Raw genomic sequence first — 22274 nt, 5'->3', positions numbered from 1 at the left:
TTAAATTTGTTTTTTGAATAATAAAAAAAAAAGAACTGTGTGCAGTAAGGGAATGTACCACCAGAGAAACATTAAATGCTATTTTGCTTTAATTTAATTAGAAGTTATAGGCTACCTGGTCCACTGGCTGTACGTTTGTTTAAGTGCAGTTTTCCCAAAATCCGCCTACTTGGTTTATGCATAAATAAAGTTTAAAGGAATAAGCAATTACCCTGTAGTGCTATTTGGAGTTGAGTCTGTACAAATATACTGTATGCAGTAAAATTTCATAAGTTTTATGCAGTAGATCATGTCGTAACATATTCACAATTTAAATCCGTTAATCAATATTTTGTAAAATAGCTTGTTGTCTTCTTTCTATTCCTTCATATATTTCTTAGTGAGGATGTTATAGTAATGCTGACAGCCAGACAGGTATGCTATAGTGCAAGTCGACTGTACAGCTTCAGCAGTAAAATAAAGAAATCTGACTTGGACTTTTATTTTGTAACTCAGTATTTTCACTTTCTCTTCAGTGGTCTGCTGCTGCCCCGTGTTGGAGTGGAGCATCATGGGATAGAGAGAACTGACGTTGGTAATCTGGGAAGTGGAATCTACTTTAGTGATTCCATGAGGTTGGTAGAAAATCTGAAATTGATGAGTGTTATTCCATAAAAATATTCACTTAGTTTTGACATATAACAACATGTTTACAATAATACTGTTTCGCCCTGAAATGTAAAAAAAAGAAAATGTAAAAAAAAATAGAGCTGAAAAGATTAACCGATTAGTTGTCAATTTTTAAATTAATTGCCAACTATTTTGATAATTAAGTCATTTTTTTATGAAAATAAAGTAAAAATTCTGAATCCAGCTTCTTGTGAATACTTTGTAGTTTCTTCACTTCTCGTTGACAGTAAACTGAGTATCTTTGAAATATTTGCAAAACAAGACATTTAAAGATGTCGTCTTGGGTTTAGGGGTAATTCGTTACCATTTTGTGACATTTAATAGACATTAAAAATAAATCGATTTAATTGAGAAAATAATCTACAGATTAATCAACGATGAAAATAATCGTGAGTTGCAGCCGTATTAAAAAAAAAACTTCAAAAGCATGCCTATGAATATTAATTTAAAGATAGATGATGTTGTACCAGTGAGTCTGTTGTCCTAATTCAAAACTTTTTTTATAATCTGGGAACCCTAGAGGGCAACAACCCAGTCATTTTTAGTAATGTAAGCATGACTTCTATTCTCCATGTTCTCCATCCACAGCACCAGTTTGAAATACTCCAAGCCCAGTGAGACAGACGGCTCTCGGCTGCTGTTGGTGTGTGATGTGGCGCTGGGACGATGCGAGCGGCTACACAAGAGAGACTTAACACTGACCCAGGCTCCTGAGGGCCACCACAGCGTGCATGGGGTCCGCTGCACCCCTAACACTCCCTCTGAGTTTGAGGTAGGAGTGTTTGCATGTTAATGTAGATAGAAGATAAACAGACGGATGGATATACCTCTGAATAGGCTGTAATATCGGACACAGATCATGATTATGAGATGATGAATGTAATCAAATTGAGTCACATCTAAGATTTTTTTATTCCGATTTGGACCCCTTTGCCACGCTGCCATGTGAACACAAGGTTTAGAGTTTTAACTTAACCGTGAAGAAGAGAAAATATAATTGAATAAAAGCATGTGTACAGTGCAGTGGAAAGGGATGAGGGTAAGTAATGATGAAATAATAGATTGATAAGAGCAAAGGCGTCTTTGTCTATTTATTTATTACCAACGAACAAAACAGAATTCACAAAGTTAATAGTTTCAACTGAGAGGACAGAGCTCTGCCCCATGCTGGACGATGGTTCAGAGTCTGACAAGGAGTGGCTTAAATCATCCCATTTTATACAGTGGGCTTCACCTTCAACCCAGACAAGGTAGAGCTATTCTTAGTCATGCCATAAAAGAGCTAAAGCTATTCTTAGATTTGGCATAAAAGATGTCCAACAACACCTACTGCGTCCTCTCTAAAACTGCGGACTATTTCTGCATATTTGTCTTTCAGCTTAAAGTCAGCGCACCATGTTAAAACACACTTCAGGTTTCATAAACAAGTTTCTAATCTGGAGATGTACTAAACCACAGGGTTCAATGTGATGGCAAGATGTATAATAGGAAAAACACAATTCCACAGCAGCATACTTTAATAAAGACAGACGTGTGTAAATGAAGTGGACATTGAGTGACTTTAACTTTTAGTTATATGTAAATTGCTAATGATTGTCCGTTAAAACTGCCTAGTGCGTAAGAATTGTTTCTAAGCGGCAGTTTTATGCTTTAAATATACTCTTAATGGGGGTATACCTTCAGACTTGTTGTGATAAAATGTGACATCTCTCAGCCCTAACACGTCTATGCCTGTGTACACACTAACTGTGTACTGCATATGATCCTACTCCAGGACGACGAGTACGTGGTTTACAGTCCTGATCAGGTGAAACTGAAGTATGTGGTTCAGTTCAGCGTCGAGGGAGAACAACTGAAGGAGTTCAGTCCTGCCATCAACACCTCAGATGAGCTGGGTCTGCCCTCTGAGGACCAGCAAGAAACAGGTATAGCTCTCCTGAAGGTTATGAGTTTATATAACAATCAAATCTGATATTGTTCTACTAACAAATTGTTCATGATTTTTCTTCAGTTGAGGGATTAAAACTAGTGCTTTCAAACGATTCAAATATTTAAAGCGCCCATATTATGCTAATTTTTAGGTTCTTAATTGTATATTGAGGTTAAACCAGAATAGGTTTACATGGTTTCATTTTCAAAAATCACCATATTTTGTTGTATTGCACATTGCTGCAGATCCTGTTTTCACCCTGTGAGTTTGGGTTTCAGTTTTAGCTACAGAGTGAGACATCACACTTCTATACTATCTTTGTTGGGAGTCGCACTTGCGCAGTAGCTAGGTAATGATAACACCAGCTAGATAACCTTTTCTCCAACTTTGGTCAGTACAAGGGAGGATTAGCTGGGAGCTAGCTAAACTAGTCCAAAAAGAACGTTAATATCACAATAAAAATTGACGCCATTAAAATGGGTTTGCGTTACCACCGTTTATAACATGTTTAACAGCATTAATTAAAACATGATTGAAAAACCTCTTAGATGAAGTTAATAAATTGTGTTGTTAGCATAATATCATCAAAGTACAGTATTGCAGCCCACTTAGGTGAATTAGGGAGTGTTTTACCTCAGACAGCAGGAAAGCAAAATAAGGCAGAGTTTTTAGCTTTTTATACAGGTATCTAAATGAGAGAACTGTTCTTATTGGGCGAGGGAACACCAAATCCTCACAATGTTTGTCTTGAAAGGATCAAGGGTTGGCTATCAGTGGCTTCTGTATGAAGAAATTTACTGTAAACCCTTTATTGGCCTTCAAATTTCCAAATGATTGTATTCAAAACATAGAGATCTCTGTATTGTTGCAATTGTATTACAAGCAAAAAAAAACCTGTGTCTGTGTGTCTGTGTGTCTGTGTGTCTGTGTGTCTGTGTGTCTGTGTGTCTGTGTGTCTGCCTAGCTCCAGAGTGTGTCTTGGATGATGGGTTTGAAACCATCAAAAACCCACTGGCGGATGTGACGGCTGGGCTGTTGGACAGTTCTGGTCAGCAGCTCCCTCTGCAGGCTGTCCACGTGAAGTGCAAGCTGATGGATCTGCTTTCTCAGGTGAAAAATAAACCGCTCATTCATTTTTTTCTGTTGATGACACCTTAGTGATCTGATGGTTGGTTCGATTCATGCTAAAAAGCATCACCAGCTGAGTTTACTGACTCATATCTCAAATAAAGCACATATGTAGTATATGTGCCTCATCTGTCCTCATCTGATCTTTCGGTCATCTTTTCAGGTCATCATTTTCCAGAAATACACCAACCTGAGCCCTGTTCCCATTGAGGCAAAGTATGTCTTCCCATTGGATGATTCTGCAGCAGTGTGTGGATTTGAAGCTTTCATCAATGGGAAACATGTGGTGGGACAGGTAACCTGGCTTAATTTTTCTTATCACTTTTTTTTTTTTTTTTTTTAATATATCCAGATGCAGTATTTCCTCTCTATCTTATCCTATTTCTTTAATATCTATGTTTACTGAGATTATATTGTAAATGTCCCTTTTGTAAATGACACAGAAGAAAATGTAAAAGTTCAGTTTCATTAAAAGCCAGATTCAAAAGATGCCATTTGGTAGGGATGGGAATCACCAGACGCCTCCCAATATGATATTGTCACTATACAATATTGTAATTTTAAACATATTGCAGTATTCTGCGATATATTGCAATTTATTACCTTTTTTCCAACTTCAAATTTTTCCCAATTTCAAATGATGTCCCCAAATGGACTGTTTCATCTAAAAAGAAACATTTCTATTTGTTCATCTCACTTTAATTTTATTGCTGCAAAATGGGATTGTCAAGCAGACAAACTGATCAACACATATATAATAAAGATTGATACTTGGCGTCTGTGTATTGCTACAGAAAATATTGCGATACTATGCTGTATTGATTTTTTTTTTTTTCCCCACCCCACAATTTGGAGTTTGCATCCATTTGATCACATGAGATGTTGTTAAGTACAGTGAAGTATTTTTCCCGTCTTTGTTGCTTTGTTCTTCTGATTGATTTCTCAGTGTTTAGATACATTTTCAGGATGTCATGGTATTGTAGGCAGCCAACCTCATCCACCAGTACAAAACTGAGGATTATTTGTAAAATCAAATTTGTGTTTTTGTGTCTGTTTGGATCTCAGGTGAAGGAGAAAGAGCAGGCTCGCAAGGAGTACAAGCAGGCTATTGAGAGAGGCCATGGAGCCTACCTCATGGACCAGGACGCCCCCGTATGTCCACCCTGTGCACTCTGCCAAACGCATATCATTGTGCTAATTCAAGCTCTGAATCTAGAAATCTCTATTTTTGAAATAATAGACTGATCAATCAGTATTGCAGGATATTATTTTTTTTTCCACAGTATTTTATTAATGTCATTGAATAATTAAATTAATCCATAAAAGGGTATAAAGATGTGAAGTGGGAACTGTGGTTAAGAAGGTGTTTTCTAATTATTTTGGATTCCCATGAAAAACAATTTCTTTCAACAATAGCCTTAACGTTGCTAAACATGACAACACCAGACTCTACCAATGTAAATATAACAATCGTATAGATTATTGTTTCTGAGAAATCCGTTTTTATCCATAATTTTGGCACAACGGGCAACTCTAAATACTACAATACCCATGTGCCACAGCCAGCGTTGCCTTGGAGAAGAATCTAGCCAGAGGCTACAATCAGATTGGTGGCAAATAAAATAACGCCATTGCAGTTGTTGAAAAAACCTGACACGACAGTTGCTAAATTCATCCAAATTGCCAAAAGGCACTGTGGGCGTAGTGGTTAACTTCTACATGTATTTGTACATAAGCTTGAGGTTTCTACTTTGTATCAAAGAACTAGATCTTTTCTAATGCAGTTGTTAATACTTTGTGCAACTTTGTGTATGGAAAAAAATGAATAGGATTTTTACTCTTGGAACCAGAGATGCCCAGAATAGCCCTTCCTACTTTGCAACTCTATTTCTGCACTTGTTGTGATGGGATTTTTGTGCTCGTTGCAGGATGTGTTCACCATCAGCGTTGGCAATCTTCCGCCCGGTGCGACTGTCCTCATTAAAGTTACATTTGTGTCTGAGCTGATCGTCAGGGACGGGAGCATCCTCTTCTCCCTGCCTGGGAGTGTGGCTCCGTGGCAGGAGAGTGCATCGCTCAACCAGACTACACAAGTAAGGAGAGCCTGGACGTGAGGTCCAAACTAAAACTAAAAACAGTCCTCCTCCAAGTGTCATTTATTTTTCGTAGTGTGAACAGAAAAACATCAAGAAAACAATCAGAGGATGTAGGCATATGCAATGTACTGTGTGCACATACTTGCATTTTTGTAATTTTTGTTTAATTACTTCTCCTTATGAATGTTCAATTGTTTTTTAGTTCACACAAGTTAGGCAATTAAGCATATGAAATTTTAAATATAGTGAGATTTGGTCTTCAATTGAAAATTGCAGTTTTCCTTGAGCTGTCTTACTGTTACATGAACCATTCATCACCAAAGAAATTATAAACTGAGGCTGAGAAGTGTGTGCTTTTTTTGTTTATTGATTTATTTCATTGCATTAGGCCTTTTGTCTTTCTATCTTGGTTATGTGAGGGGCTCTGAAAGCAAAATGACTGTTAATGTTATTTGTCTGTGTATGTTTTTTATCTCTTAACAGGTCACTGTGGAGAAGGTGTGTGTGACTGATGAGGCAAGGTGAGCCGACGCCCTCTTTAGTGCTGAATACTAGTGGTGTAGTTTGCAGAAGCATTAGCGCTATTGGCCAGTTGATCCACAAATAATGAACTACTGACACTTTTGTTAATCAGTTAATCATTTGTCATTTATGCAGTAAACCATTGTGGATAGAAATGTGTGTCGTCCTCCTAGTCTTTGCCTACTTGTCCTTCCCTTTGCTGTATTTTTAAATACAAGTTTAACTTTGTGCATCTAGAGCACAAGTGTCAAACTCGTGGCCTGTGGTCCAAATCCGGCCCCTCGCTGAGTTTGAGCTAGCCCTCATATCAATTAAGGTTCCCCTTAAATTTTGGCCCACCTAGTTTTTGTTGCCTTTTCTGAAGTTCTTTTGTCACTTTTGCTGATGCTTCATAGAATTTTTTTTTGCACGTTTGCTGATTCTTTTTAGACGTTTTTTATATGTATATAAGACATGCAACAATACAGTCAAAGATATTTGACTTTTGTCTTAAATAAAAGCATGTTTTCTGAAGTTTTTGTCACTTTTGCCAAAGCTCAACGTTTTGGCCACTTTTTCAGCGCTTTTTCAGCACTTTTTCTTTTTTTTTTTCTTTGTTAGACCTTTTTTGCCACTTTTTTCTGTAAAGGCTAAGGACCTTTTTTGCCGACTTTGTTAGGACTTAATGTGATAATAATGTTCCAGTGTGGCCCTTGGGGAAGTTGCGTTTGACAGCCCTGATCTAGAGGCTGTGTTCAAAGTCTTTCTTTTCCTCAGAGAGTTCACTCTGGACGTGTCAGTTGAGATGCCGCATGAGATCACCAACCTGCAGTGCATCACTCACCAAGTCAAGATCAAGGTAAGGTAACGTTTCATATATTTGGATTATGCAGATATTACAGTACGTGGTTGTCGGGCGGTGATGGCGCAGTGGATGTGACGCATAACTTTGGCGTGGGAGATCTGGGTCTCTGTAAATGAAGCAAAAATACAGGCATGCTTTAAAAAAGGTTTTGAAGTTGAAGCTGTCACGTTGCACAACAAATATGTCGTGAAAATATGCAGTGTTAACTGTTTCATATATTTATATTTGCACTAATGAGGTTCTGGGTTAACTCTCTACCTTACATGTAACTGCTGAAATAACAACTGGATAAATTGATCAGCAGATCATTTTTTATAATTAACACAATATTGTAATAATTATATATTTCTTTTAAATGTCAAAATACTAGAGATCTGCATGTTACGGCTTTAAGAAAATAAACATGCTTTTCTGGATTATATCAGATCAGAAGTTATTTTCTCTGCTGCTTCAAATGTTCAAATTTGAAATCACTGATGATGCAGAAATGTCGTACGTTTGATATTTTTGTAATACTAAAAAGTTGATTAATTTAAGCTATTCTTAATAGTTTAATTCAGTTAAAAGGTGATCATTACTTGCAAACCAAGTCCCTTTCATATTGCTCATGTTTATCCTTTTTTCTTTCCTTGTATGTGTGTGATTCTCTAGAGAACCGACTGTAAGGCGGTGGTGAGCGTGCTGCCAGGAGAGGTCATGGGTCAAGAAGGGTTCCAGCTTTCAGTCACTCTGTCTGAGGTCCACCTGCCCAGGATGTGGGTGGAGAAACACCCCGACAAGGACAGCCAGGTCTGTCTGTTTCTATGTCTGCACGTCTTCCTTTTTTTATTCTGACTCTGTTTCCTTTTCTCAGCCTGCACTCTCTCTCTCTCTCTCTCTCTCTCCTCTAGGCTAGCATGTTAGTTTTCTATCCAGACTTTGAAAACAAATCCAGTTCATCATCCGATGAAGTCATTCTCTTGCTGGACACGTCTGAGTCCATGAAGGAAGAGTCTCTCCGCATGGCCCAGAAACTCGCCCTGCAGGTCCTCAAAACCCTCGACAACAACCTCAGACTCAATGTCATTTTCTTTGGAACAGGTCAGTTTGACCCCTTTACCTTTTATTGTGTATATAGTGATAACAGCATGAAATAGACAGAGGAAGTACAACTTGTAAAGATAAGAGAAAATGTGTTTATTTTTGATGATCTGTTTTTTTTCGCTGACAAATTCTGACATGCAAGAGTGTTTCAGAACTTCATCTCATGTGAGCTGATTGTTGAATACAACATGCCAGGGTTTGTGTTACCTTAGTTGACAGAAATCTATGCATTTACCTGTTATTTCTGACAATTTCATAAACACGTTTAGTATGCTTGAGTAACTAAAACCCCATTTTGCAAAATTGGTTTAAAAAAGAAAAGTAACCGGGAGCATCCAGTACAGCCAGGCTCTCATATACAAGTATTTGTTCAGCTTGTTCAGTTATTGTTTGGTAAATTGCTCTTAAACACATACAGAGAGAATTTGCTGCTGAATTGGTGCTGTTGATTTTCCTTTTGGGCCGGCTAAAACCTCTTTTGGGAGGGCGCCAAAAATTACTCTTTGCAGGAGAAACCTTGCATGTAATATTAAGAGTATTCCCACAAGTACTAAGAGAACTGCATCTGTAAGACCTCTCTCCATGCATGGTCTCCTCTAATATGTTCCTGTTACTATGCCAACTCTTTTTAGTTTAAACCTGTCTAATCAATTTTCTTATAGATCCTCATGTTATTTATTGCTAAATATATTTTGCAAACGTGCTACAGTGGTCAGTAGGAATTTCCCTGACGTTTGCAGTGTTTTGTCTGTCAGATCACACAGAAGCTTTCCTGGCAGCACAGCCATATGTTAAAGCCCGTCCAGCAGCCGAGAGCTTCATCAAGGTGAGTTATGACTGGCACATTCTTTCATACTGTAGTTCAACCTGGAGCCATTGTCATAAGGAATATTAAGAGATGTGGTTGCAGAGCTCTGAAATAAAGCAAGCATATGTTGTTTAAAAAAAAATGATTTATGATGCAGATGATTTAATATTTTCCTGTAGGCATATCCGTTGATTTATTTGATCAACCTAGTACAAGTATAACATCTAACACTTTTAAAATATATCAGTTAATATACTGTAACATCAGTTAACAAATTTAATTTAATTTAATTTGTTAATTTTACACAGGTAATTTAACCTGTGCAAGTATAGTTTTCTTTTGCTGCATTTACACAATGTTTGCAGAATGGAAAGAACAGGAAAACACCCATTATTCAGACCAGGCAGTGTTCACACATTATACCAAGGTGGGTAGTCTTGGTGCTGACCTTGTTGTCACACCAGATAAATAGCATAGAAAATTTGCTACTTTTGTTGTTTTTACGTACTATGACATTAAGTCAATCACTTGTATTGGTGTTAATATTTGATTTATTTTGCAGTGGTTCATTTGCAGCCAATTTGACAATATTTTGTGGACATATCTATAGATGTTAAATGAGAATTCCGGTTGATTTCTACATTTAACTCTGTTGTTTGGCAATTTGGAGTGCTGTCAATAGCAAGAAAAACAAAAACAATCGGCGCTGTCTACAAAGTGTTATCCTCCTGCTAGAGTTGTCATTACAGTGCTTACCCATGTGCACACAACTTTCATGCCTTTCTGTCACATCTACAGCAGTCAGATTTGATGTGTTCACTCAGAAGGAATAACTGCACATGGATAGGCACTTGTAATGACATTTGAACATGTTTAGCCTCCTTTAAAACTTGCCCTGTTTAAGCCTGTTAGGTGCTAACTCTAGCAGGGGGATAACACGTTGTAGACCGCACCAATTCTTTTCGTTTTCTTTTGCTACTGACAGTACTCCAAAAAACAGAGGTAAGTGTTGAATTTGACCGGAATTCTCCTTTAAGTGGAAAATATGGTCAGTGGTTACAATGATCACAGTTATGACAATATGACTTGAGTGTGTTCTGAAAGCCTTGCTCCTCTCCCTACTATCAGCGCTCCAGCCCAGTCGGGGGCAGCACTGAGCTGTGGCGGCCTCTGCGAGCTCTCAGCCTGCTGCCTCCATCCCGCGGCGTCAGGAACCTGCTGCTGCTGTCGGACGGCCATATCCAGAACGCGGAGCTCACCTTGCAGCTGCTCAGAGACAACGCTCAGCACAGCCGGCTCTTCACTTGCGGCCTCAGGTCTGAACGGGTCCAGGGGTAGTAGGACAGGTTCACGGAGGGGGGACATTGGCTTTTGATGAATACAGACAGATTAAAACTCTCTGAACTCTAAAGAGATACATATTTACATTAACATTTTTTAATAAAGCATTTGTCCACGCTACAGTAGCAGCTACCAAGCTCTGCACACTGAGTTTCTTTTGAAAACATAACATTTAAAGATGTCTGTCATTTTCAGCCCGACAGCCAATCGGCACATGCTGAGAGCCCTGGCCAGGGCAGGGGGCGGAGCCTACGAATTCTTCGACACAAAAACAAAACACAATTGGGCAGAGAAGGTAAAACTGACTACCATATTTAATCGGATATAATTAAACAGTATAATCGGATTTTTCAACATTGTTTGTGCTGTAGTCACGTGGTCTCGGAATAATCAGAAAAGTGAGTTCCCCTGATAATTCACACTGCATCCACATTGCGAGACAGGGCTAGCCTTTGCAGAGGACTGCGCTCTCCGAGTGCCCTTCTAGTTTGTTGCAATTTTAGTCTTTCTGTAAAAACTCCAATAAGTATCCACATATTTCCTTTTTCCAATCCTAATGCACACTTTCAAATAATAATAACCGCTGTTGATTCCTCTGTTTACACTTTGTTTTGTGTGTTTTGGTCGCAGGTGGCATGTCAGGTGAAGCGCATGTCGTCTCCTGGCTGCAGTTCAGTGTCGGTGAAGTGGCAGCAGTTCAACCCAACAGCGGCCCCTCCTGTGCAGGCCCCCAAGCAGCTCAATGCTCTGTTCAACGACTGCCACACCTTGGTTTACGGCTTTGTTCCGCACTGCACTCAGGTACCCAGTTTATTTTTTACAACTGCAAACCACTGAATTCTTTTCTTTTCTTTAGTTGCTTGCAGCTATTTTTGTATTTTTGTGAATGTGTGCATTATAATGCATCTTTGTTAGGGCTACAAGGAACTACTTTTAAATCATTTAAGTTTTGATGAAACTTAACAAAATATAATTGCAAATGCAACTAATATTGTTCTGTAATAAAAACTCACACAGATTGGAAAAGTGCAATCAATCTAAATTTTAGTTTTTCCAATAAACTAGTAATTTCATTAAACAAAAAGAACAAAGATTACTGTAATCTATTTATCTACATTTTTTTTGTTGATTAATTGTTTAGTCTATAAAATACCCCAAACTAGTGAAAAATGCCCATCACAATTTCCCAGAGCTCAAGGTGATATCTTTAAATCGCTTGTTTTCTATGACAAATAGTCAAAACATGAACATTTTAAATGTGAGATGATATAAAACACAGTCAAGCAGCTAATCATTATATTTAATGAGATATAAACCAACCAAGATTTCACATTTCTTCTTGATGAATGACTCAAATGATGTTGCTTCACGCAGGCCACCCTCCATGGAAACCTAAGCGGTCAGAAACTCAAAACCATGGTGTCGACCAGTGAGCTGCAGAAGACCAAGGGCACAGTAAGAACACATACACATCACACTCAACAGTCAGTCTCAACTAGTCTATATCCACTCTATATGCGCTTCTGGGATTGCTCTGTTGCCGACGGAAACACCGGCGGATTTTACTCTTTTTGTCCGAATTACAAAAGGAAAATGCTGTATTGTTCCAGGAGTTAGGTGCACTAAAGTTAAATGAGCTTGTCCATGTTCAAACCGAGCCTGTGGAACAAACACACACATCATTACAGTTTTACCCTGAAGATACTAATGCAGGATGATGGTGATTGTCTTTATTATGACGAGGCAATGATTGTGATGTGTACTGTTGTGTGTGTGTGTGTTCAGTTTCTTCACAAGCTCACAGCAAGGGCCCTCATCAGGGATTACGAAGACGGAAGCTTGGATGCCAATGAAGCTGAACATGAGGTGTGTGACTGTGTGTGACTGTGTGTGACTGTGTGTGACTGTGTGTGACTGTGTGTGAGTTTGTGTGACTGTGTGTTTGTGTGTGTCTGAGACTGTGAGACTGTGAGTGACCTATTATTACTGTTCCAGGGGAAGAAAGCGGACTTGAAGCGCTTCATCATTGAGTTAAGCAAGGAGTTCTCCATCCTGTCTCAGTTCACCAGCTTTGTGGCCATCGAGGAAAGGGTTTGTTACATTTAAAGTTATTTGTATTCATTTCCCTCACCTGCTGACTTTACACCCTGGATTTGAAAGTGTTGTTGCTCCCAACCAAAACCAAACTCATCTACCTTGTTTTAGGACTCCGAACAAACGGAGCAGGGCTTCACGGACATCCCCAAGTTAATAAAAGATGAAGATGTGGACTTCCTCCCCTACATCAGCTGGATTTCTCCTCAGGATAGTATAGCAGATGATACATCTTTGGTGTTGGGAGAATATTATGGGATGGTAATGTCACACTGCGTATAATATAATCAGAGGGAAAGAGAAGAGCACATTGTTTTACATGTGATTTACTAATGTCCCCTTTCTGATCTGCTTGTGTCTCTCTGTTTTAGAATCGGTGGCTGAGCAATGATGATGTCCTTCCTGATTTGATGGTAGCGGCATACTGTGTATGGTGTAATCAGGGGAGAAGGAAATACCACATTTTACATGTTGTGATTTTCTAATTGATTTATGTGCTGCATTTGTCTCTGTTTTATTATAAGGTAGAGTCTCATGATTATGAGTCGGCTTGCAGTGTGACAGTGAATATGTGTGCTGACTCTACAGATGAAATGATGGTAACGTAACACTGTGTATAGAGTAATTAGGAGAGAAGGAAATAGCACATGTTACATGTTGTGATTTTCCACTTGATTTATGAGCTGCATTTGTCTCTGTTTTATTATAAGGTAGAGTCTTCTGATGATTATGAGCCGCCTTGCATCGTGACAGAGGATATGTGTGATGACCGTACAGATGAAATGATGGTAACGTAACACTGTGTATAGAGTAATTAGGAGAGAAGGAAATAGCACATGTTACATGTTGTGATTTACTAAATGTCATTTTTCTGAGCTGCATTTCTCTCTGTTCTAGTTGGATGAAGGACTTTGTCTGACAGAAAAAATAAATATTCCATATAATGCACCCACGGTAAGTCCCGTCAAGCCCAAGCTGCAGCGGCACACCTGCTATTTTTTAATTAGAGCTGTAATTTGTAATGACTGGACAGTGTGAAAAATAATAAAACACTGTAATTAACACTTAATAGTTTCACACATTTAAAATTAGCATCGCAAGTCCTTTTGTGGCATCATATCCATGTTATTATCGAAGCTGGACAATGTATACTGCTCCAATCTTTTGCTTTATTGATGCATGAAGTTATTGTGCAAAAGTTTGCTTGATCAAGGTTCTTTTTTTGTGTTGTGTGCACAACAATAAAAAAGGACTAAAACTGTAGATCTCAGGCACCTCTTCCAATGCTTATACATGAAAAGAAACACTAATCTGAACCTAAGACAAAAACATTTAAATAGTTAAAATATAGGCCCAATAAATATTATATATATATATATATATATATATATAAATGTTAAAGGAAAAGAGTAATGTAGATATGCATAATGAGAAGTAAATATACAGTACAAATAAAAGTATATAATGTATGATATAATTGTTCTAATTCATTCAACTAAAATCAACTTTTAGTGGTGTTTTAAAAAGAATTGTGGTTCAGTTTTCATTTAAGAGCCAAAAAATGTTTCTGAAATGTTTTTTGTTTTCTTTATTTCTCTTCTCTTCTCTTTCTCTGCTCCAGAGCGAGGCACTTAGGAGAGTGACCTACACAGGAGTGCATCGCCCAATTTTACGTGGGCATACCCTACTAAGTACAGTCCCTTGCCCTCCTCCTCCTCCTCCTCGTCGTCTACTCGGTGCTTCACGTATACAAACCGCAGCTTTAGCCTCTCCTGTCCCCTCACCTCTCTCTTCTTTGTTTGGTCATTCAGCCCGCTCATTTGATCGTCTTCCTGGTCTTCCTGGTCTTCCTCTGCCTCCAACTTGCATGCCACCTCTTGGCAGTGGGTCACTGGCTGTTCAGGCACCGCAGAGGATGCAACATTTCAGTCAACTTCGGTTAGAAAGGTCCAATCAGTCCATGTCACCTGAAATTCCCATGTTTCTTGACAGCATTGAACCTGCTGCATTATGTAAGTCAATGAGCATGGTTAGACCTGCAACACTCAGCAAGACCTGCAACACTCAGCAACATTTGCAGTCTGTAAATCAAGATCCTGCAGCTCAGCAACCACAGTCTTTTGGTATAACGGAGTTTCTGCCTCAAGTCCAACTTTCAGCATGTAGTGTTCCTCAAATAAAAAGTCGGCCGAAAAGTTTTCGAGCTCTAAGTCGGACAAGTTTTGTTCCCAGTGGTTCTCTGTCTCAAGACCAATCCAGTGAACAGGATTATATAAAGATCCGTAGCTCTCAACATTTGAGGAGAAAGAAGCGCCTTCTGACTTTATCAGATCAAGAAGCCCTCGAGTGAGTTCCAAAAAAAATATTCCTTCTTAGAAAACTATTTTTCTAATTTTGGGATGTAAATGTGTGTTTTTTTTATGGACAACTGCTCATCTTGTTTCAGGGACAAGTCAAGAGATCCTGAAGTGCTGCACCTCAGATGGACAAAGATCTTTCAACTGCAGCATAGGGTAAGATGTGATTTAAAAAAAAAAAAAAGATTTGGTCCTGCTGGCAAATTAAAATGACGGCTTTGACAAAGGTTTATCAATTGTGGTAAAGGGGACTAACTCTAGGACCACTAGCTGTTACAAAGACCACATCTCACTTTGTTACAACACTGGAACACAAATACAAAAGCAGCCAGTTTTGTTTCTGTTTTAACAGTATTTTTGTACAGTTCTGCCACAGTTTAAAATTTTATTTGGATTAAATGTAATTCATTTTGCCAAAGAAGGTTTGTTATCATTGCTTAACAAGCCCTTTCAATGCCATCATACTCGGTGGTGGAAAATGTATTCAGATCCTTAAAAGTCCCATGGCATGAAAATTTGACTTTATGTGTTTATTGAAATATGAGTTCCCCCAGCCTGCCCATGGTCCCCCAGTGGCTAGAAATGGCAATATGTGTAAACCAAGCCTTGGGTATCCTGCTCTGCCTTTGAGAAAGTGAAAGCTCAGATGAGCCAATCTGGATTCTTGCCTCTTATGAGGTCATAAGGGGTAGGGTTACCACCACTTTGTCTGCTTGGCCCGCCCAGAGAATTTGGCCCGCCCATGAGAGAGAGACATCATTGCTTTCAAACAAGTAAAGTGGCAGTTGGTCAAGGCCACACCCCCACCCTTCACCTATAATACAGAATTAGGGGCCCACTAAGGCCTATTTGAAGCATCCAAAAAAGCACCATGTCATGGGAGTAAAAGTTAACTTGAGTAAAAGTAGGGTCTATGTAGGGAGGTGCATTGCAAATTAGTTTAGGCTATAAATGCTGGTGGTGGGTTGCATAGATCTTTGCCACATACTTTTCCCTATACAAATAAACATGAGAAGACTACTAATAACACACTGGGACAATACTTTTTCAATTGCAAGTAAATATGTACGTATTACACATTTAAATGTAAATGTATTAGGGCTGCTACTAACAGTTATTTTCATAATTAATGAATCTGTCGATTATTTTCTAAATTTCTCGATTATTAGTTTGCTCTATAAAATGTCCTGAATATTGTGTAAAAATTAGGTCAGTGTTTTCCAGCCCCAGATGCCCCAGATGGTGCCCTTAAATGTCTTGTCACATTTAAGAAGCTGGAATCGGAGATATTTTTACTTTTATTTATAAAATTTACTCAAACTGATTAATTGATTATCAAAATAATTGCTGATTAATTTAATAGTTGGCAACTAATTGTTTAATCTTTGCCACTCTATGACGTATTATCAGCAAAATGTACTAACATGAGTATGTAACATAAAGGTACTCATTTGTGCAGTAAAATGTCAGTGTTTTCCTCTAATATCTGATGTTTCTGGACTAATATTCCTGCTGCATTAATGTGTATGTTGCATTTTACCACTGAAGGTGTCTTTTAATTATTGTTAGGTAGTTTAATCTACAGCAATGCATCATATTCCATAAGCTCATCATATGTTCTTAGCATTGCTGTCCTGTAAGAACCACGTATCTCTAAAAAGTTTTAATATGTCATCCGAAAAACAGCCCTGTTTTCAGCTTTGTGACGATGCATTATGCAACTGATCCAAGAGGCTTTTTAAAGACTTAATTGAGCTTTAAGGAGTAGGAGAATTGTCTCAACTCAGGAAAGGAACACATTATCCTTCAGTTTATCACAAACATTCAACATCAACACATCTGGAGATACATGGTCTTCACTGGACAGGAAGGAGATTAAAAAACTAAAGTGATCAGACAAAAGAAGTGGAGTAAAAAGTAAAACCTTTACCTGTGCAATATAGTGGGGTAAAAGTATAAAGTAGCATAACATAAAAATACTTATAAAATAAAGAACAAGTACCTCAAATTTGTACTTGAACTCAAACTTGAATACATTTATTCAGTAACATTCTACTACTAATCATACCGTATACAACATGTGTAACATATTGCCTTTTTATTTTGGTAGATGCTTTTGTCCAAAGCAACATCCTGTACTGTTTTGTTCTTTTTTAGCTGTCTTTGACATTAACCATGCTTGTTCGTAATAGTAGTCCTTGGGGAAGTGGGAAATTGCTGTTTTGCAAAAACTGAAAGAAGGTGACGTTGTGTGTTGCAGGAGGGCTACTGGGAGTTAACCACAGAACTGGGTGAGCTCATCAATGTCGATGCAGACCTCTTTGCCAACGTCTTCCTGAAGAACAAGGGCATCCAGTCGCTAGGTGAGAACTCTCATAACCTTTGGAAATAGTTTTGTCATTTTTTTTTCCTCTAGAAGATTGGGTTTGTACAGGAAAGATACTCACAATTTGAAAGTAAAGTCAAATTTTAAATTTTACTTGAAAGTAAACATTAAACATACTCACGTACATACTGAAAGCACGTTAACAGGATTCAAGCTATTGCCAAAGAGCAGGTTGATCTTATTACTGTTAAACTGATGGGAAGAAGTTTCAAATGCGTTTTGATGACTCATGTTGAAATGATGAAAATGTCTTTTATTCTCTAGAATCATGTGTTTTTAGATCATTAAAATGTGTTGAAATATGACCGGTATGAAGGCTTGAAACTGAAAAGTTTCCTACAGAATTTAAAATCATCATTCAAAGTGAATTTACTTAAGAGAAGAACCATAACCTCTGCTTTTAACAGACTTTATTAACATTGTAAGCCAGTAAATGAGTGAAGGAAGTGGTCCCCCAAATCACAATCAACACTTGTTCATCTCTCCCCCAGAACTATGCAGGCCGAGTTTAGATTTGATTTGCCCAGGTTTTAAGATTAACCTCTGCTTCCACCCTAATACAATAAAGGTAATGGATTTTTCTTCAAGTGCTCCAGTCAAAGAACAAATAATTAGAAAAAATAAATTGTGTGTGTGTAGGTGTGAAGGCCCATGAAGACATCCTGAAGCTGGTGGCGACTCTTCTGGTTCTGCAGCTGATGAGGGTGGAGAAGCTGAAGGAGGGCAATCTGCTCCGTACACTCTTCTGTCTGGACGACTCACCTCAGCCGAGGTCTGTCCAAACCCGAAAAATAAACAAATAAGGTTTTTTTGTTGGTATTTGTAAAAACACATCAAGTGCGTTGAGACTTGAAGGCTTATCCTGCCATCAACATGCATGTTCAAAACAGGAAGTGTAGGGAGAAAAAAAAAGTGTGATGTCTTATGTTAATGAAGGAAATTCTACTCAACATTACTCACATGAGGTTGTCTTAGAAATGTGTGTTACAACCTACAGTAGATATAAAAAATTGTTAAACACAAGCTATGATGAATCCATAATCAAGCATAAAGACTTGCATTGTCACAAGAGGAACTGTAAGAGGAAGCATATGGCAGTTTATTCAGACACAACCTAAAAATGCCCAATGGCTTTTAGTGTACTTCTTAAAATTCATATTTTTTGATTTAGCCCATTGTTCTCAGCCGTGAGAGTCATGTATTGTAATTTTCTTGTTGGGAGTCACTGTTCCCGGTTTAGCTACCCTGTTTTGGTAACGACTGACTCCTTTTTTTCTTCCAGGCCCGAGCGGTGGGAACAGGTGAAGAGGGCGGTGGACTGGGTTTGCTGGGCTGACCGGCAGTACCCGTGCGTCTACAGCCGGCTGGAGTTTGGTCTGAGCTGGGAGACCTCCACCCGTCAGCTGCTGGGTTGCGAGGGCCTCCCTCCCTTCTCACCTCTTAGTGGTCTGAACCTGCAGAGGGCAGTAGGGAATCTAATGGTCCACTGAGCATGCCAACATAACTGAGGGAGCATGAAGAGAAGATAGTAAGAAAGTGTGAGAGAAATTCAAAACACTTTTTCGTTTTTAGAGGGGATTTCATTTTTTATGGGGGGGAGGGGTCTTTTGTGGTCTTTATTGACAGGACAGCTTGGAGGGAGTGGGGGGGTGGAGGGTGGACACATGCAGCTGTGGATCGGATTCAAATCCACAGCCGCTGCCAAGGACTCAGCCTACGTGGGGCGCATACTCTACTGAATGAGATAGAGGTTGCACTGGGATGAGATTATTTTAGCAATTTATTTTTTACATATGCATGATGGATACACACTTTATAGACTTAAATAACCAGAAACAGTTAATTTCTGTAGTAATCTGATTTCTTTAAACTTTACAAATATAAGAATTGAAGTTTCTTTTTTGGTGTATGGGTTTGGAGATTTAGCTTTCTCCTGGTTCATTGCTGGGACATTTACTGATATACTAATAACCGGGTGTTTATAACTGCTTTCTAAATGTACGCATGTCTATGACAAAGCCTTCACACAGGGAAATTATCCATGTGACAGCAGGACAACACGATAAAAGTAAAGGTCATGAAGAGTAGCAGGGTATTGGTGTGTTTAGAATATCCCCATCCAAATTTACACTGAAACGAAAACTAAAGGCTGTAATACAGCAGCTAGATGCTGTAATACAGCAGCATCTAGAGGTGCGGTTTCCTCTGAGTGTTTGACTGTTAAATTTAGACAAAATCAGGAAGCAGTGCCTTGATATTTTAAGGAAGCAGTGAAAGTAATTTAGTAATATTTCCAACTAAGGTCAGAGAAGTGGAGACATGTGATGACTGACCTGCTGCATATGTAACCAGGGCCAGAAAAGCAGAATTTATAAATCCAGGATAACTTCTAAATCGAGGCTTTACTCAGAAAATATTGTGCATGCACATGTGCTGACAGGTCAGTTTTAGGATTGAAAAGCCTGCTTTGACACTTCTCTTTTTATCTCAGAAACTGGTTGTGTCCTTCCCCTAAAACCTAAAGAGAAATATAGAGATATAGAGAACAATCCTATAAATTATTTTTTAAATTGTGTCAACTTCTTTATGTTCATGATCAGCTGCAGATAGAATGCATTATTAGATAACTGGCTGTCACTTGTTGTTCTTTGTTATAATGGTTGCTGAATTTTTGTGAGTGTTTGTGTGTGTGTGTAATCAAGAACTGAATTAAAGATGTTTCACAATGTTCTTCGAGCACCTTAATATTTCTTTTTGTGTTCATAACACCGTATTTAGTTAATCCTGCAGGAACCCTCTGTTGTCTTTTTCCTCCTGTCCACACAGCCGCCTTGCACGCGTGGTCTACTGGTCTGAATGGGATCTGGCGTCAGGCGTGCTGCTAGGCTTCTTATTACACCTCATACAGTATCAGTAGTCAGTAGTTTTCCAACAGCATTATTGCTCATGGGGTTAGTAAGTTGATGTCTCTCTATTTAAAATGATGAATTTGATTGACAATGTACTTGAGTTTAGCTTCACGAGATTTACACCAGAGGCAGTGTCAAAGGCAGAGGAAAAAACAATGAATCCTGTTAGGCTGTCTGTAGGCATGGGAATCCCCAGAGGCCGCACAATACGATATTATCATAATACTTATTTAAATTCAATTTTATTTATTGTATCAAACATACAAGCCCTCAAACAGAGTTATCTGGAGACACTTTACAGATAGAGTAGGTCTGCACCACAATAATTTACAACCATTCCAGTAATTCCCACTGTCACCATACAATATTATTGTGATTTTAAACATATTAAGATATTCTGTGATTTACTGCAATGTGCCTTTTTTTCTGACTTCAAATTATGTCTTCAAAACTTCGTCAATGTCCGTTCTATCTAAAAAGATACATTTCTCCTGCTGACCTCAAAGAAACAAAACCTCATCTGCGCTATCTAGTGGACTGAAAACAAAATGTTGTCAGTCAAGTACCAGAATGTTTAATTCTCATGCAATTTATATAATAAAAGATCGATACTTGGCGTCCATGTATCAATATAGCATTGCCACGGAATATGTGCTATCGCTGATATACAGTGTTTACTAAGCTGTATCGATTTTATTTTATTTTTTTCCTCACTATGAAGGATTACATGGCTGCCATTATGGTAGCAAGGCGCCACCTGTTTTAGCCCTTAGATTGACTTTAAATGTTACCTGTCTGTTAAGAGTGTTATTATTGGTTGATAATCACATGGGTTTCAAAACATCTATTAGCCATTCTTCAATTCCCCACAGTAATCCCGGAGTTTTCTTGCGTGCACAACATTACCGGTGATAAAAATCATGCACCAAATATGTTTTTTTGTTTCCTACATGTCTGTGCAGTGTTAATCGTGTACCGTATATATATATATATATATATATATATATATATATATATATATATATATATATATATATATATATATATATATATATATATATATATATATATATATATATATATATATATATATAATGTTCTGTGATTGTCTAGCTTTACAGCTAGAGGAATTTTGTCGGTGTTAAGCCTTGACTGTCTACTCACCTGAGACACCCCTGCATTGTACTGTGTGTTGGATTGTTCCAATTAGAGGGGCGAGCTGCAGGTGTATATAATCTAGCAGGTTAGTTTAAAAGAAACTGTTTAAGGAAAGCAGGACGTAAGTCTGTTGGATGCCCTCAGTGTAGTGTCTTGATATAAGGTCAATTTAGTGAACAGTTATGGCATAGTATTTATTTGACTCCCCAGTCAATTACCTTTTTATTTTCTTGGAAGTTTGTCTTCTTCCCATACGTTTTGTTAATTGATGTGTCTCTATTGTCGGCCTTAATTGCGAGAGGAATAAAAAAAAACATCTTTTCATCTCTGACTCATCCTGAGTGTTACCCCTGCTCACGACTAATCAGCAACATCTACCTACAACACCCACCTCTAGTTATTTGTATTGCATTTTGTGCCAGTCCATTTAACAGTCTTAATGTGTCTTCTAGTTTTAAATTGTCTAAAGTTGTCCTGTCTAAGTAAACAAATTAGCATGTCCCAATATGACCCTGCTAGTTGCTGAAAACAATTACATATTTAGCAGCCAAGGTTGCACAATATGAGGAAATAATGCAAAACGTTGTTGAATATAGCGATATTGCTACTACTTGCGATAGAGAACAGATATAAAAGTGTACTCAGTTCTACATTTCTGCTGCTTTCAGTATTCTGCTTAAATACAATAATTTTTTTTGACTTAAATCAATAATTATAAACATTTTGAACTAATTTTGAATTAACTATAAAAGATTAAAGAAAAAAGATTAAATATAAAAAGAAAAACAATATTTTGTGCCGCCCTTATACCAACAGCTAGTGATGGTCTTTATTTTCTGAGCTGGAATTGCCATTCCTTTAACAGATTTCTTTGAAGAGAGAGCGCCATCTAGTGAGCTCAGAAAACAAAGACACCTGTTCATGGAGCTTCATATGACCATCACCAGCA

At 38.1% G+C, this 22274-nt stretch overlaps 1 protein-coding gene across 4 annotated transcripts in view; it reads left to right on the top strand.

Annotated features, from left to right (window-relative positions):
• parp4 (poly (ADP-ribose) polymerase family, member 4) overlaps nucleotides 1-19822 on the top strand; it is a 27665-nt gene extending 7843 nt beyond the window's left edge. For 2 of the 4 annotated variants that reach the window (XM_032516262.1, XM_032516261.1), the window contains exons 12-39: nucleotides 516-614; nucleotides 1258-1441; nucleotides 2444-2594; nucleotides 3564-3709; nucleotides 3891-4022; nucleotides 4793-4879; nucleotides 5656-5820; nucleotides 6307-6344; nucleotides 7102-7183; nucleotides 7841-7978; nucleotides 8080-8269; nucleotides 9028-9098; nucleotides 10209-10396; nucleotides 10617-10716; nucleotides 11052-11222; nucleotides 11796-11876; nucleotides 12207-12287; nucleotides 12417-12512; nucleotides 12627-12776; nucleotides 12887-12943; nucleotides 13040-13114; nucleotides 13226-13303; nucleotides 13413-13469; nucleotides 14137-14861; nucleotides 14962-15028; nucleotides 17133-17235; nucleotides 17898-18030; nucleotides 18541-19822. In XM_032516262.1, coding sequence (XP_032372153.1) covers nucleotides 516-614; nucleotides 1258-1441; nucleotides 2444-2594; nucleotides 3564-3709; nucleotides 3891-4022; nucleotides 4793-4879; nucleotides 5656-5820; nucleotides 6307-6344; nucleotides 7102-7183; nucleotides 7841-7978; nucleotides 8080-8269; nucleotides 9028-9098; nucleotides 10209-10396; nucleotides 10617-10716; nucleotides 11052-11222; nucleotides 11796-11876; nucleotides 12207-12287; nucleotides 12417-12512; nucleotides 12627-12776; nucleotides 12887-12943; nucleotides 13040-13114; nucleotides 13226-13303; nucleotides 13413-13469; nucleotides 14137-14861; nucleotides 14962-15028; nucleotides 17133-17235; nucleotides 17898-18030; nucleotides 18541-18748 — 3853 coding nt within the window. In that variant the 3' untranslated portion in view covers nucleotides 18749-19822. The remainder of the gene's footprint in view (nucleotides 1-515; nucleotides 615-1257; nucleotides 1442-2443; nucleotides 2595-3563; nucleotides 3710-3890; nucleotides 4023-4792; nucleotides 4880-5655; nucleotides 5821-6306; nucleotides 6345-7101; nucleotides 7184-7840; nucleotides 7979-8079; nucleotides 8270-9027; nucleotides 9099-10208; nucleotides 10397-10616; nucleotides 10717-11051; nucleotides 11223-11795; nucleotides 11877-12206; nucleotides 12288-12416; nucleotides 12513-12626; nucleotides 12777-12886; nucleotides 12944-13039; nucleotides 13115-13225; nucleotides 13304-13412; nucleotides 13470-14136; nucleotides 14862-14961; nucleotides 15029-17132; nucleotides 17236-17897; nucleotides 18031-18540) is intronic. The other 2 variants (XM_032516264.1, XM_032516263.1) reach the window with 2 other exon arrangements.
• Nucleotides 19823-22274: the final 2452 nt, after the last annotated feature.

Source organism: Etheostoma spectabile, chromosome 5, assembly GCF_008692095.1.
Source record: "Etheostoma spectabile isolate EspeVRDwgs_2016 chromosome 5, UIUC_Espe_1.0, whole genome shotgun sequence".
Classification (NCBI taxonomy): domain Eukaryota; kingdom Metazoa; phylum Chordata; class Actinopteri; order Perciformes; family Percidae; genus Etheostoma; species Etheostoma spectabile.
Note: the sequence above shows the minus strand (reverse complement) of the source record. Positions and strands in the feature narration are given on the sequence as shown.